Genomic DNA, 17,169 nt, shown 5'->3' with positions numbered 1-17,169 from the left:
GCGCAGCTTTTTTACACATATGCCGTGACGTCAATCATAGCGCAGCGTCCCTAGCGGGAGGAGCGGGAGTCAGGTGGTGGCTGCGGCCGCGCGCGACCGCGTCAGTTGGGGCCCAGCTTTTCCTCCGTGACGTCACGCGCCGGCGCAGCGCCCCTAGCGGGAGGAGCGGGAGTCAGGTGGTGGTTGCGGCCGCGCGCGACCGCGCGAGTTGGGGACCAGCTTTTCCTCCGGCTGTCGTGACGTCACGTCACGTGGTTGCGCTAAAGGTCAATGGTGGCTGCCCGACCGCGCCCAAGGGCTGAACTGAGTGATTGCAATATGCAACGCATAAAAACTGGGGGGAAGTACACCCGGAGAGAGCGTACCTTTGCGCGTACTGCCGCAACTCAGCTCGCCGGCGTGGCGCCGAGGGAGGCATGGCGCGCGCGGCGTCGATTTCTCTAGAATATCGAAGTTTCTGCTCGCTGTCGATGGAAAGGGGGTAATCTTGTCCGCGCTAAAGTGGTACCCTCCCCCCTTCGCTCCTGCGCCGTTGACTCCGCGTGCCGAGAATGACCTAGATTTTTCAGGACGGTGATTTCCGCGCTCGACCAATGGGGTCGGGCGCCCGGCGCGAGAAGAAGGAGCTTGTACAGTTGATACTGCGTGTATGTGCGCGCCAGCCTTGGCGCGCAGAACAAACAGACGCGGTCTGCGCCTATAAATGAGGGGCTTCAACCGCTGTCGGTTAGCACGAGCCGCCGTTTAAGCTTCCGAGAAGCGCGCCCACTCGACTCCCGGGAGAACACTACTCGCCCAGCCACGGACGGACCAGCGAGGCAACGTGCGCAAACCTGCGGATCGGCCCCGTCGTGCTCCTCAGGTCGTCGGAGTGTCGCAGTGCCCGGTGAACAAATTTTGTTTTATTTGTCTCTCTCTACGTTACTGCACTGTAGGTGCAAAGACTTTGTAGAATGGTAATCTCTCTCGGTTGTTACTTTGCACGAGTTGCTTTGCATTTGTGAATCACTTTGTATCTGTTCCTACGAGTGATAGTGAAATCCTTTGTATCGTCTCTTCTCTGTATAAACTTTGTTTTGTTTTGTGAACCTTTGGCTCCGACCCATTCTCTGGCTTGCGACCGGCGAAAGGTGGGCACCAAACGACCAACCCCTTTGTCACTTGGTAGCTGGTCTCCGGCTGAGCTTGCCACGCTGAGTCGAGGGCATCTCCTTTGTGACCGAGACCGCTACCCCCACATGCTCTAAGGGCGTGTGGGAGTGCACGCAAAAGTGCGCGAAGTGGCGACACCAATAAGCGCAGTGGGTTACGATGCAAAGAAGCCCTGCGGCTGGCGAACATCTTCGTGACCAGTCGACTCTTGTATTCGACTCCCTACCTCCGCCTGAAGAAACAGGAAGAATATGTCCTTGAGGTCATCATCTGCAAAATCATGAAACGAGCGCTGGACTTCCCGTTCTCTACCTCTACCATACACCTCATGGCACTGGGGATGGTGAACACTTTCAGGGATCTTCAAGAGACCCACCTCAACAGCCAACACACTCGTGTCATAAAGACAGGTTCGAGCCGCAGACTTTTAGCCCGTCTTCACATCCAGCACACCCATTTCACAGAGGAGAGTGGCAGCCTTCCCGTACACTGGGCTCGCGCCCTCCACGTGCGGCCTCTCCCCACCAACATGTCCAAAGAGAAATATAATGGCAGGCGTCTGGCGCGGGCGGGAGCCTTGCACCGCCATTTCGGGAGCAAACCAGGCCTCTACGTGGGCGCCTCCGGCCCGGACTCCAGGGGATGGTACACGGCCGCGGTCGTCCACGAGAGCAAAACAGTAGACGGCCTTACTTTCAAGGCCCAGTCAGCAATTCACGCTGAAGAGGTTGCCATCGCCCTGGCAGCCTCCGACTCCTCCTCCAAATACAAAATCACCGGCTCGCGAGGGACTTGTCGAAAGGTCGAGCAAGGGTGGGCTGCTCCCCTGGCTTATCGCATCTATAAAAATTGTAGCCGAGATTCGGATCCTGCGCACCGATCTCTCGTTTGGGCTCCAGGCCAGCAAGGCCTTAGCGGAAACGAAGCAGCCGATGCCGCCGCCCGCGCGCTCTCGCTCCGGGCATTTCCCACTGGGCCCATAGCTGACCAGGACTCCGAATTCAATTAGGTTTACACTTTTAAGAAAATATGCAATTATTTCAAATCCGCGCTCCAGACTCTTCCCACCCCGTGCGATGGGCTGTGGAAGGCCAACGCCGGTTACTCATGCGGCTGCTCACTAACACGATGCTGCGCCCGGCAACTCTAAAGCATTTCGATCCTCAATTATATTGGCGGTGCTCACACTCTTGGGAGGTGTCCGACACCTACCACATGTTGTGAGCCTGGCAGCAGAGCCCATCCCTACCCCTTTCCCAAACCCCACCCGAGAGGACTTAAAGGCGACCCTATCCGGCTGCTGCACCTTCGAGGCCCAAAGGGCCTTAATACAGCGCGCCCGGGCTGCGGCGATCGCCAATGTGATGCCTGACTAGGCGTCCCACCAAGTCGTTGTAAGGACCTGACCCTTCATGTCACGACCCCCAATAACTCTTTCTATGATAAATAAATGTTTTCACCACCACCATCACCCTGGGATGTGGCATGTTGTGTAATGGCTGATTGCGAGAGATAGATAAAAAAATCAAGGCTGCGGTCTAGCTATTGCTGCAGTGCCGCATGTCAGCCACAACGCTGTCAGCGCTAATGCATATAGGCCATATCTCTCTCTCACCACCGCCACATGTATCGAAAGCACGAATGAGGCGTCCACATATCCAGAGAGCCAGTTATGCGCCCTTCTTTCCCTTAGAGCCATCGCCGTGAAGAACATTGTCAACGCCAACGCCAATGACGACAGTGAATGCCAACAACTTTCGTTTTGTATATCCTGGATTAGCTGAGCTAACCCACATTAATTTTTCTTCCCTTACGGCGCGGTCCGGGGTGTCCACCGAGATATGTGAGACAGGCTTCATTTTCTTCCCTTAAAACCAATTTTGAAGCAAAAAGCTTCACTACGTAAGTCAGCACTGCGCTTCGCGCGAGCCGGCGTATGTCGGAGGTTAAGTCGGAGGATATGCCGGAGGACTATACGTCGGAAGACTCCGTCGACTGACCTCTCGCCGCTGCCGCGCGTCATGCCACGCGTGGCACAGGTGGCCGCTGCCGCGCGTTATGCGTCATCGTTTTACGTTCGCCGCAAGCGCGTTTTTATTGCGGAGGCCGAATCTATAACCGCTTGGCAGAGAATAGCCGTGATATACTACCGATACAGATGTGCTACCACGAGAGTTGGCTGAAAAGGAGCGAAGAAATGAAAGGATCGAAGCTCAACGAGCGTCCGAGACACCCGAACGAGAAGAACGTCTCGCTAAACGACGCAGCAAAGCTGAGTCTGAAACGTCAGAAGTACGACAGCCACGTCTCGCTAAACGGCGTGTATCTCTCTTTCTCTCTCTCTCTCTCTCTCGCTCCGTGGTGTCCACCGAGATATGTGATACGGTTACTGTACCATTCACTTTCCTCAGTAACCAAAGAAACAAGTGAGACAACGGCGTTCATAGAGTTCTTTGGCGTGTACAACTTTGCAAAGGCCGTTCATTTTCACGAAAAGAAAGGCGCAGAACCCGCTCCGCGGGTCAGTGGAAACCTTAATCTCGATTTCATATACGTGGCGTTGGTGTCCAACTGCAAAAGCCTGCTTTGATTGCGTCCCGCACAAAGGATAGGCAGCGCGCCCTCCCTGACACCCTGGGCGGTGGCATGCAGTTATGGTTGATCGCGAGAGATTGATCGCCAAATGAACGCTAGAGTGGCGCATGTCAGCCACAACGCTGTCAGTGCTTATGCATTCAGCCCACATCTCTCTATCACCCCCGCCACATGTATCAAATGAAGAATGAGGCGACCGCATATCCGCGGAGCCAGTTATGCGCCCTCCCTTTCCTCAAGGCCATCGCCGTGTAAAACATCAACGCCAACGCCAATGAACACAGTGAACGCCGATATCTCGATTTGTACATCCTGGACTAGGTCAGCTAATCCAAATTAATTTTTTTTTATTTCATGTTGCTTCCCTCAAGGCCCTGTTCGGGTGTCCACCGAGACATGTAAGTCATGCGTCCTTTCCTTAAATTGTCCAACGGGCAGCGCGTCGCGCCGAACGGCGATGGTGTTGCATGGACCCCTTGACAACGCTGCAACACACTGTCGCGTCCCACTCTTAAGACGAACCTTAAGCGTCCTCCATTCTTTTGGTTTTATTTTTCATTCTTTTTAAATTTTGTTTTGTTCTTGCTTCTTTGGGTTTTTCTATCTTTAACACTTTTTACTTTCTGATTTTATTTGTTTATTTTTGGTTTATTTCATTGCATATACGTTGCTAAAGAATTGCTGCTAAATCAACTTTTACATTTTTGTGGTATTTACCACACAACTTATGACTGACAGTTCTTGCGGATAACTTCCGTCTACAGCTTCCGTCTACAACATCCGTCCACGCCACTCATGAGCCAAAAAAGGCTTTCGCTTTAATATAGTGCGGTCTGGCGGCAACTGCAGACGAACTGCTACATCTCACCTCACCTTCTTCATGGCTGCTACCCTGCCTTGACCCTCCGACTCTGCTCAACATGTGAGGCATCGGAGGCCACCCTCATGCAGTGCCAGTGGGAATGCTACCAAATCATGGCAGTTCCCCGAACACCCAACCGGTACCCCTCTTCATGACAGGCCGCGCTGCGTGCTACGCAGCCAACTGGCCAACATGGCTAGTGGACAGTGCTCTCGGTTAAGTCGAAGCCCGTGCACTCTTGAACAAAGAGGAGCCCACCTTTGTACACCTTTTGCTCTTTTCTTAAAATACATTTTCTAAAAATAAAGTGGTCCCTCCTCCTCCTCCTCCTCCTCCTCCCAATACACCGGTTGTCCACAGTTTCATGCTCCCGACGGGTTTAGACCCGAGGGTTCTTCCCAAAAATCCTTTGCGATGGTGAAGGCTTTAGTGCCAAGTGGAAAACAAAATTTAATCACCGGACTGTTGCATCTCAACATCGTGTAGCAAAGCGTAGGCCAGCCTTCACACGCATCCGCCACTACCGCGAAGCCTTAAGCAAGTGTTCACGAACAACTCGTCTCTGACAGCTCTTAAATACCGCAGCCAACTTTGGAAGGATAAGTGTAGCCAGTTGCCGCCGGGAAACCCTAAACGTTGGCGTCATTCGTAGCCCGGCAGCTTCCACGAGAAAGCTGCAGAGAAATTTCACGCGTAGATGTTCGGAAAGGGTGCAGCAGAGGGGTCAGTATACGTACACCGCTCTCTCGCAGTCCTCCGTTGGCGATGGAGTTCAGGTTGAAGCATAGCACGCCGTCCATCCACTGCATCCCCGACTGGTTGTTCGGCCGCGGCATGAAATACGGCTCTGCGAAAAGTTGCGACGCGTCGGGCGCACGATCGTCAACGTCACAGCTCAGAAAAACAACACGCAGTAAACAAGAAGCTTTACCTTCCGTTCTGTTCCTCATGGCAAAGTACACAGTAACTCTGGGGGAAAGGATAAAATCAAGGTTGCTAATAAGTGCATCCGTGGCTTCTAACGCGGCGGACCCAAACAGCTCGCCCGAATTAAATTTCTCCGGCACTCATGAATGTTAACTGCATGCGCTGACGCAAGCTTGCGAACATATTCACGAACGATTTGTGTACTTTTTCTATTACAAAGTAAGCAATAGTTCAAAAATTAGAGGTAGCTTAAGCTTCGCCTTTAAGAGTGGAATGCGACGGCGTGTTGCAGAGCTGCCAGGGAGTCCACGGAAAGCCATCGCCTTGCGCGTTGGACAAATCGCTGAGTGTCTCTAGCAGGCCTCTGAAAATAACAGACACTGCTTCACGTTAGCACTCGCAGACGGCTGTGGTTCTATTACACATGTTCAGAAAAGAACGTCACTACTACGACGCTGGCGCCATCTGCCGGGCCAGTGTCATGCATGATAAAGGGCGATTTCAGTGTGTGCCAAACGATGGCGCTACGGCTGCACGCCAAGCACGGAGGAAATTCAGCGGACACGCATGGTACTCGCTGAATTCCGACATGCTGATATTTACTCCAATAAAATTAATCCATAATTACTCCAGTATTTATTCATCTATGCCTCAGTACAGACCTCGAAGGTAAGCGTCTAAGAAACCCATGCATTCACTAGACGCGCCTATATTCGTGTTAAAAGATGGAGCCGTCGTGGCGGAGTGGAAGCCTCCCTGTCACGAACGCCAAAGGCCTTGGCTTATTCCCGAACAAGACCTCGACCTTTTATTCATAGAGCGTGCGTGCCCTCTGATTTTTACGCAGCCCTAGAATATTTCCGACGAGTGGTGCCGAGAACTACTACTACGACACTGAGGGCTTTTCGACTGCGCGAGCTGCATACGCTGTCACGTAAAGCATTTGAATCTACATCGTGACTTCTGAAGTGCACCGAGTCTGTTACTACAGAACAGTGCCAGGAGCGCACTTCGCAGGTCTACTAATAACCAGTAATTACTGGAACTTTACAGCAACGTGTCAACGCAATTATAAAATCCTGCTCCTCATAAAATATTGCCTAGCATAAATGGCACAATTACCGAAAAACGTTTGTTTTGAGGTCAGATCCTCCTGCTTTGACGTCAGGATGTTTGTTTTGACGTCAGATACCGACCCTAACGGGTATACCGAAAAAACACTTTTCTTACTTGGGGCTCTCTCAAAAAGAAACCCCTGTGCTGCAACGCAATAATTTTGTGTGATGATATAATTGTGAAGAGAACATAAACCCATCATGAAGTTTTTCATACAGGAAAACAAGCAAGAAAGAAAGCTGGCTACCGGTTACTCAACTCAATTCCAACCCGCGTCCCTGGGCCTCTGAGCCACCACGGCAGGGCCCAACAAGAGTAAAAATTCTGGGGAAAGGGGGGAGGGGGGTAATAAGCGGTAATGGAGCCAACTAATTATATTTTTTTATTTTCCGATTTCAAGCATACACCCGTTTCAGAAGCCTGCTTGTCGCAAGCGGCCAACCTGCAGCCCACCGGGTTGTGGTTAACCTTCCAGGTGTGTACATCCGGCAGTGTGGAGGCCTTTAAGGTAAAACACTTTAGGGTGAACGACTTTATAGTAAATACCTTACGAGGAAAGGCCTTTATTGTAGAGGTCCTTAGGTCAAAGGCAATTTGCACTTAACGACCTTAAGTGCCCACAGTAACTAGTGCTACTGCACGATATTACACGCTTAGACATGCTAAAGCGTCCGCTATTTTTATTTAACATAATTGAAGCCCTCGCCAAGGACCCATCGCGATAACTCTACTTGACATCGTAAACTTACCCTCGCTCTGATGGGTGCATGCGCAGCTAGTATATATGCTTGCTTCGAACTTATTGCACATTGATTATATCATCGCAGTAATGCGAATGGCATATATACAAAATAAACAAAGCGCGCACGCTCAAAGCGGCCGCGAGGTTTCCGCGCACGCGCAGCAGCGCCCACCAAGTAGTCGACATCAAGTGCACGTTAAAAATCCCCAAGTGGTCGAACTTTTGCCGCGGACCTTCACTACGGCACTTCTTTCTTCTTTTCTGCTTTCACTGCTTCCTTTATCCCTTCCCTTACAGCGCGGTTCGGGTGTTCACCGAGATACGTGAGACAGTTGCTGCGCCATTTTCTTTCCTGACAACCAAGTTTCATTTCCCTACGGCTATGAGGGGCCTGTCTTGTCATCTTGAATTGAATTGATAGTTACACTTGATATACCGGTAAATTCGTAGGAAGATGATCCATCAAGGCTCTTCACTTCCACGAAGTCCAGGGCCACTAAGTACCTCACGTCGGGGCGGAGTCCAACGAGGCCGATGTGAAGGCAAGGGAACCTGCGACGCGAGCAATAACAGGAAGAGCATTAATTATGAGTGCCACAGCAGGAATACACAGACTACCCATGCACTGTACCCATGCGCATTAAATATGCCCAGGTGGTCCAAATTATTCAAGAGTCTTCCACTACAGCACCTCTTTTTTACCTTTTTTTCTCTCAGTTCCTCCTGTATCCCTTCCATTATTTGCGGCGCGGTTAAAGTGTCCGCCGATATGTGAGACATTCTGCGACATTTCCTTTCCCCCAAAACCAATTTTCGATTACTTTCATACCCACCGCGGTGGCTCAGTGGTTAAGGCGCTCGGTTACTGATCCGGAGTTCCCGGGTTCGAACTCGATCGCAGCGGCTGCGTTTTATGGAGACAAAACGCTAAGGCGCTCGTGTGCTGTGCGATGTCAGTGCATGTTAAAGATCACCAGGTGGCCGTAATTATTCCGCAGCCTTCCACTACGGCACCTCTTTCTACCTTTCTTTTTTCGCTATCTCCTTTATCTCTTCCCTTACGGCGTGGTTCAGGTGTCCGCGGATATATGAGACTGATACTGCGCCATTTCGTTTCCTAAAAACCCAATACTTATCATTTTCATCTCCCACTCTCAAGTGAGCTCCGCCGGTGAAACGCGCAAAAGCGGCCGTCTTCCCCTCCAAAGGTATCATCAACTGCTGGTGTTAAGGCCATAGTCCGCACACACAAAAAATATCAGGGTAGCGGTGAAAGGATGGGCGCCTACGCCGACGTTTGTACGTACACAAACGTGCACGTATTAGTCAAGGCTTTATTCGCGTAATACATGGGCTTAAAGGAACCAAACACTAACATTTGTAGTTGGCACGTTGATAGATTTTTTTTGCACAGAAACTGTTAGGGACTTACATCTCATGTATGCATAACACGGATAGCGAAACAGAAAAACAGGAGTTAAGGAAAAAGATCTATGTCGGTTGGTGCAAGCCTTTGTCATCAGCAGGATGAATTACGCCCTCCCCTAGCTACAGTTAAACAACGCTGAGAAACTCAAAATTGAAGGAATCATCAGGAAGGCCTACAAGGCAGCCCTATGTCTTCCAGTCAACACCTCCACTGAGAAGTTACTGCAAATCGGCCTACACAACACGCTAGACGAATTGAGTGAGGCCCATCGTAGAATACAAGTGCTCGGCTCACTAGAACCAATGAAGGCAGAGCAATCTTAGAAAGGCTCGGAATAAACACGGAACCGCTCAACGCGGATACTCGAAAATCCCGTCCAATCTCCGAAGGACAATCACGGTAAAACTATTACCGAAAAATATGCACCCCGTCCATCACGTAGGAAGACGCAAGGCCAGAACAAAAGCTCTAGCTAAGAAACTTGAGGGCGGACAGGACGTAGTCTACGTAGACGCGGCAGCTTACCCAACACCCGAGAAAGCATTCACGATAGCCGCGGTGACCATGGAAGGCCAACTCATTGCAAACGCGACAGTTCGCACCAACTCTTCAGAAATATCCGAAGAAGAGGCAATCGCCTTGGCGTTGACAAACCCGCGAGCAGAAGTGATTGTCAGCGATTCAAAAGCAGCCATTGGCAATTTCGCCAAGGGCAGAAATCTGCCATCTCTTTGAGAATTCTCAGGATTTACCCGGACAGACGTGGAATGGGTTTGGGTACCGGCTCACTCGTCAAACACGGGGAATGAGACAGCCCACGATAAAGCTCGAGGGTCTATCAGCCGAGCTGTGGACGCTAACGCGGACGACGAAATGACGAGAGACGGCCTTAATACCTACCGTGATATTACTCACAATAACAGGCTATAAAGGCTAACCATCCCTGCTCCCCATAAAACCCTAAACAAAGAACAGGAGGTACTGTGGAGGTACTTAGGGAGGTGCTCTCCATAATCAAGCTGCCCTAAGCCATGTGTACTCGGATGGATTTAAGCCGGAGTGCAGCAAATGCAGCGGCAAAGCCACCGTAGACCACATCTTCTGGAACTGTCCGAGAGATCCCTACCAATATCGCTCAAGAGGCTCGCGCTCCCTGACTCGTGGGAGACCTTGTTGCTCAGCTCCGACCTGGAAACTCAAGTACAGGTGGTGACGAGAGCCGAAGAGGTCGCCGCCAGTCTCCACTGATGGCCGCCTAACAAGATCAACAAACCCATTTATAACTCAAGCCGTTAATAAACGTTTTCCAATCCAAAAAATAACGAAAGGAATGGACGCCTGTGTCAAATATCTCTCTGGACACCGGAACCGGCCGTAAGGGCAGGAAATTGAAATGAAAATTTATTGTAAGGAAAGGAAATTACGTCTGTATTACAATTCTCACTGGACACCCTTACCGCGCCGTAAGAGGAGAATCCCTTTCCTTAATGCGCGGTTTAGGTGTCCATCGAGATGCGGCATTTTTCGCTCACGGCCAAAGACGCCGACGACACCGGCTACACGAGATCCTTAACGCTATCGCGTTAATATGCAATCCGTTCCCTTTCAATGACCTGACGTGTTTTATCCGCACCAAGTAAAACGCCTATCAATATATATCTCACTGCCATAAAGCTGCAATATTGCTCTTAGCACCAAGTGAAACCCTCAGAGGATTCAAAAGCCAAAAGCAAAAAATAAACAGGATTATCTATGAGGAAGTTAGGTGTGGATACTAGCGGTTTTTTTTCAAGGTGCTAAGACACCTCTTTGAAAGCCTTATTCGACCACGTCTATATTTCTTCTCCATCAGCTCATGTTTGTGCTCCTTTATGCGTTTCATTCAATGCTGCAGATGTGATCGCGTCCAATATACGAGACGCATAGCATATACAGTATAGTGCATCTTTATTGTAAAGGAAAATTGGTTCTTGGGAAAAGGAAAAATGGCGCAGTATCTGTCCCACATATCGGCGGAAAACCTGAACCGCACCGTAAGGGAAGAGATAAAGGATGGACTGAAAGGAGAAAGGCAGTGCTGTAGTGGAGGGCTCCCAGATAATATCGACCACCTGGGGATCTTTAACGTGCACTGACATCCCACAGCACATGGGTGCCTTTGCGTATCGCCTCCATCGAAACGCTGCCGCCGCGGTCGGGAAAGAACCCGGGAACTCGAGATCAATATCCGAGCGTTCTAACCACTGAGCCACTGCGGCACGACTTAAAAATTTTCTCGCCTCAACCATTGCCTGACTCGCCGCGGTGGCTCAGTGGTTAGGGCGCTCGACTACTGATCCGGAGTTCCCGGGTTCGAACCCGACCGCGGCGGCTGCGTTTTTATGCAGGAAAAACGCTAAGGCGCCCGTGTGCTGTGCGATGTCAGTGCACGTTAAAGATCCCCAGGTGGTCGAAATTATTCCGAAGCCCTTTACTACGGCACCTCCTTCTTCCTTTCCTCTTTAACTCCTTCCCTTATCCCTTCCCTTACGGCGCGGTTCAGGTGTCCTACGATATATGCGACAGATACTGCGCCAGTTCCTTTCCCCCAAAAAAACAATTATTATTATAATTAACCACTGCCTCGTTTACGCTGAAACTGCGCACACAAATTAGGTGTTGCTGTAACTTTTGTCTCGTAATATGTTTGTCAACGGTACCTACCTCGTTAAGCAGCGCACGATGCAAACCCTTAATCGTCTGCCTAGAAATTGACGAACCAAAAGCCGCCGACTCTGGGTGTTCGCCAAAGGGTGTTCGTATAAGAAAGCGTTATAATGCTAAGAGTGCCGAGGTCATCATTACAAGCTGCGCAAATCCTTTTATGGCGTCTCTGGCGTCCTTCGCAACAATTCGGCGCTGGCGGCTTTCGTTTCATCAATCTAGACGGAGACAATTGCGGAGTTTCATCATTCACGGCTGAATGAAGTAATTATGGTTGTAAAACTTGCTACGACACAAAATGTACTACAATATGCAAGCTCTGTGCTCAGGTTTGCCGGAATCGAGCCAGCGGTTTAAGCGATAAATTTTTTTTTATATCTGTATTATAAAGATGCACATTACTCTATGGTCTCAGCCAATTTCAGTACGGAATGCGGGCTCGGAAGTGCTAACGAATTGTGCATTTATATATATTCGAAAGAGTGGGGAATAGACCAGTGTTCCCGCTCGTTTTTTGTGTGCGCGCGTGTGTGTGTGCCACGGCTGATTTAAAATTCCTCAAAAAAACCAAAGTACTACCAACGTTTCTTTCCTTCCGGTCACGTTGGACACGACTGTAGGTCACATCACTGCAGAAACTAGAGAGTATGCACCCTAAGGACATTGAGACAAGCCGTGCAAAAAAAAAATAGCAGCTAAACTTGGCTAACCCCGGAATTCAGCGAAAAGCAAGCTCGCTTGCTAAGCGTCTTAGACTCGTCCCTTGGAGCTCCGCTATACGCTTTTGTTGTTGCGGCTGCAGGAAGACTGGAAAGGAAATTGCACGGGATTGCGCACTGGCTCAAGCTGAGTCACAATTGCTGTCTCGTGCAGACAGTACGAGAGTTGAAAGATAGCATACGACAGAGTGAAAGAAGAGACGCGCGGTCGACACAACTGCGTCATCAGAGGCGACGACGACGGATTAGCAACAGATAACCCCGGTGGCAAGGAGCCCTTGCCACATGTGCCAGAGTCCCTAGAGAGGGCCCCCGTGAGGCCAAGAAGCCACCGCTGCTACTCCGCTACACACTCACAAGAGTACCACGTCTTAGCCACGTGGTTGTGTGGGTATGGATAGAATGGCCGCTACACGCTCACGACAGCAATTCTATATATACCCACACGACCACGTGGCTATGACTTATTATCACATGGTCGTTCGACACCCCCATCGTATATCATCACGTAGCATCACATGACCCCATCGGATATTCTTAAAGTCAAAGATCAATCCAGAATTCGCCCAATATCAAAGGTCAAAGGCCAACTAAAGGTAATGGTTCAAGATCAGGGGTCAAGGGTTCGACACCATAACTGTACTACATATGGTCATGCATGGCTATCCTGGCTGGAATGAACGTCGTTCAAGGTAGTTGCGCTGCCTAACCGAAGACTGCTTTACCTAGCGTAGAGAGGCTTTACGCTTCCATAATATATGAAGCTAACCAGATAAGAATCGAGAAAGCCTAGTGAGTGAGACATGGCTCCTGCGCATTAGACAGTGTTCGAATTCCGGCACGAAGAAGTTGTGTGCACAGCGTTTAGTGTCCATCATTTTTCGTGTAGAAGCCCACGTGCACGCATCTACGCGTCCTTTATTTCCAATCGAATGAACCGAAGTAAATTTCGATATTTCGTTCATTACAAACTCAACTGGACAGCATACTTCGCTTCTTTAAATTACTGACCTGCCGCGTTTCACAATTTTCACAAGTTTTCATGGAGAATAAATTTCAATCAGGACTGACTCACCTGCCCCCGCTGATCACCACCACGCCGGTCAAGTCGTCGGTCAGGGTGTGTCGGGCACTGAATCCGGGGTCATCCCCACACCAGCAGCTGCCTGGTGTCTTGCGTTGACCCGCCGTGGCTCCGGTGACCTCCGACTCGCCGACCGCCACACCGCCTGCATCGTCGTCGCTGCTTATCACAGGCTTGCTGCGTTTAGCAACGCGTCCGCGTTGATTTGGATCGACACCGTTATGCATAACCACCACCACCACCGTGATAACGCTCCCCAGTACGCGCGTCGCAGTGAGGTCTGGCCTCTCGATGGGTCGAACACCAGTGCCCTGCATCAAGCACTGCTGCCAACAGTGGCACGTGACGTTGTCGTGCGCCGCGTTCACAGCGCGTTTGTTGGCCAACCTTGGGACGGACACACCAGTATCGCGTGGACAGCGGAGCGCTGGCTTTGCGAGACGAAGTGCTAAGACAAAGTCGCTTGTGCAGCTGGATTCGATAGAGACGATCTTGGCCCCTAACGATGACAAGGAGGACGCCACTTCGAATTGTTCCTCCGGATGCCACTAGAGCGGCGCTTTACAACCAGTGCAGGGAATCCATGCTTCGTTACGTGTCGCGTCGAGAGTTATCGAGTGCAAAGGGTAGGCTTGTCTGCAAAAGATCTGAGACTTCGCCCTGCTTCAGAACGAATTCGCTAGGACGGTGTATCGGCACGAAAAGCATACTAACATACAAAGTACAAAAATATACTAGCGACGGATGGGCTTATGTGTATTGACATTGTGTCAGATGTATTCCGCCAAGGTGACTAAGAAAATACAAAGGACGCCTCCTGCATCATTACTACTAAAGTTTTTTGCCTGATATTTGTGCCTAATCCACCGCATGTTGTGGTGGTAGTGGTGATGGTGAAAACTATTTATTCAGTGAAGTGAGTTTGCAGGACAAAAATGGCCCTTTCCATAGGTCGAGTCCTTAGTCCGGGACCCCGCTGAACGAGGCCGCTACTCGCGCCCGTTGGACTACAGCCCTTTGAGACTCAAGCCCTGAGCAGTTGAGCAGAGCTGCCTCCCATGCCTCTCGGGAAGGGGAAGGGTTTGGAGGAAGGGAAGGACTCTTATGACGGACTAAAACCATGTGGAAGTTATCGGACACTTCCCCACAGTAAAGGCCGTACGCCGCAGTAGAGTTCTGCGAAATAATTTCGACCATCTGGGGTTCGAGCACCTATTATTGCTAAAGCACTGACTCCCCGGGTTCCAGCGGTTTCCGCCTGTCTAAAGCCTCTGAGTAGCAAATGCAACTGGGTCATTAGGGGTAAGTGGACACCTCAGTCAAGCTCTTAGTAGTCTGAAAAAAATTGAAATTGCTTTTTAGGGAAAGGAAACTGCGCAGTATCTGTGTCAGGTGTCGGCGGACGCCTGAAGGGAAGGCATAAAGGAGGGAGCTAAAGAAGAAAGGAAGAAAGAGGTGCCGTAGTGGAGGGCCCCGGAGTAATTTCGACCATCTGGGAATCCTAAACGTACGTGCACTAACATTGCACAGCACACGGGCACCTTAGCGTTTTGCCTCCATCGAAACACGGCCGCCGCGGTCGCATTCGAACCCGGGAACTCCGGCTCAGTAGCCAGGCGCCCTAGCCACTGAGCCACCGCGGTGGGTTAAATAACTCCAGGCGTACGAATTAATATTGCGGAGACCTCCACAATGCCACCTCTTTCTCTCTTTCTTATTTCACTGCCATCTTCTTCACTTGCCTTACGCAGTGGGTCCAGTGTCCTACGTGATGAGAGACAATTGCAGCGCTATTTCCTTTCCTCAAAAACCAAAAAGGCAATTTAGACTCCGTTGATTTGGAGGAAATGACAAGCGCATAACTGGTTCTCTGGGTTAGGGCACAGCTCAATCGCGCTTTGAGGTAAGCGGCGGTTTTGTCCACCTGCTGAAGACGAATGCTGTTTTATTGTGTTGACCGACCTGTTTAACTGTGTAGATCGAAGTGGCTAAACCCATACCTGGCTGCGCGGTCCTCTCCCGCATTTGCTGGTCATCGAGAACGCGTTTCAACCTGCTTGTCTCACTGTTTCTGGAAGGAACACTCAACACAAAATTGTCTGACATATCGGTACATACCCGAACCACGCCTAAGGGAAGTGAGGAAATTGGAGTGAAAGACGAAAGAGGTGCCATGATGGTGGCGGTAGAAACATTTAACGCGATAGCGCTAAGAAGCTCTTACCGCAGATAATCCGGTAACGGCGTTGTCGGTCGCTGGCGTGTTATGTTGTTGGCATTGTAACACGAAACACGAGAATCTCCGAATAAAAACCTTGTGAAGATACGTGGAAACAAACCAAGGTCTTTCGAGATTGCGAGGCGAGCACGCGGAGAGCGCGCTACGAAGGCTCGTGGGTTCGAAATGAAAAAAATTGCTGGTGGCTCAGCTCAGGTTAACCCTGGTAATGACAACGAATATAATAATAATAATAATAATAATAATAATAATAATAATAATAATAATAATAATAATAATAATAATAATAATAATAATAATAATAATAATAATAATATTAATGATGATGATGATGATGATGATAATAATAATAATAATAATTTGTTTGTGGGGAGAGGAAATGGCGCAGTATCAGTCTTATGTATCGGCGGACACTTGAAACGCGTCGTAAGGGAAGGGATAAAGGAGGGAATTAAAGAGGAAAGGAAGAAAGAGGTGCCGTAGTGGAGGGTTCGGGAATAATTTCGACCACCTGACGATCTTTAACGTGCACTGACATCGCACAGCACACGGACGCCTTAGCGTTTTGCCTCCATAAGAACGTAGCCGTCGCGGTCTTGTTCGAACCCGGGAACACCGGATCATCTGCCGAGCGTCTTAACACTGAGCGACCGCTGTGGGGAGCTACCAGGAATTAACCCTGGTCGAAAGCTAAAAGCTGCATTTCCCTGGCTGCGTGTGTGGTCGAGCGAGCGGCGGTTTCCATAGATGCGGTTCGGTTGTCCACGGAGATATGTGAGACTGGCCTAAATACTTATCCTTGAAACCAATTTGCATTTCATTTTCCTTCCCTTACGGGCGCGGTTCGGGTGTCGGTCTCCGCGGCAGGCGTCGCATCGATCACACCTAGCGTTCCGTTTTACTGAACGCATTTAAGTGCGCCTGTGTTTTATGAAGAACCAACTTTCTTGACCTGCGCATGCGATGCCGGCAAACGTTTTCCCGCTTGACGCTTGACGCTGGCCGGGGGCCTTTTCATTCTGTCTTTGCTCTCTTATCCTTAAACTCTCTTGTATATTTTCAGCACGCGGCAGCGAGCGTACCTCGGCTTAAGCCAGTAGGCAGGCTCGTGCACTTTCCTTTTCTTTCATCCTGTCGGCAACAGCAGTCGAGATGGTGTAACAGCCGCTGATGTCGCTGCTGCATTAGACGTCATGTGTCGATCCTGACTACCACCAGTTATGCTCATGGCTTGAATTCTACCTTCGTTCAAGGCGAAACTTGCGGCCACCGTGACCTCTAGCTATATTTGAGGCCAAACTTGCGGCTCCGCTGACGGCTCTAAAAGCTGGCGTAGTGAAGCTTTTGGCTTCAAAATTAGCTGCGGTTCAACTATTGCTGACTGATTAGAGAGCGAAACTCTGATGTATCGAGCACATAGACGTGGCTTTTTGTCTGTAACGTTGAATGCGTACCGCACACACGATACGCAGCGCGCCCGCCCTGGCAGAGGGAAGTTGATGGTTGTCACAAGAGGTTTGTCACCCTGTGAACGCTGCGCTCTATTGCTGCAGTGCCACGTGTCTGCGGCAACATTGTCAGCGTTAAGGCATGCAGCCCAC

At 50.2% G+C, this 17,169-nt stretch overlaps 1 protein-coding gene across 2 annotated transcripts in view; it reads right to left on the bottom strand.

Annotated features, from left to right (window-relative positions):
• LOC144130343 (uncharacterized) overlaps nt 1–15,687 on the bottom strand; it is a 37,543-nt gene extending 21,856 nt beyond the window's left edge. For both annotated transcript variants that reach the window (XM_077664274.1, XM_077664275.1), the window contains exons 1-4: nt 15,554–15,687; nt 13,321–13,474; nt 7,831–7,946; nt 5,347–5,456 (exon numbers count right to left, since the gene is read on the bottom strand). In XM_077664274.1, the coding sequence (XP_077520400.1) occupies nt 5,347–5,445 (99 nt within the window). In that variant the 5' untranslated portion in view covers nt 5,446–5,456; nt 7,831–7,946; nt 13,321–13,474; nt 15,554–15,687. The remainder of the gene's footprint in view (nt 1–5,346; nt 5,457–7,830; nt 7,947–13,320; nt 13,475–15,553) is intronic.
• Between the last annotated feature and the right edge of the window lie 1,482 nt (nt 15,688–17,169).

The sequence above is a fragment of the Amblyomma americanum genome, chromosome 4, assembly GCF_052857255.1.
Source record: "Amblyomma americanum isolate KBUSLIRL-KWMA chromosome 4, ASM5285725v1, whole genome shotgun sequence".
Classification (NCBI taxonomy): Eukaryota; Metazoa; Arthropoda; class Arachnida; order Ixodida; family Ixodidae; genus Amblyomma; species Amblyomma americanum.
Note: the sequence above shows the minus strand (reverse complement) of the source record. Positions and strands in the feature narration are given on the sequence as shown.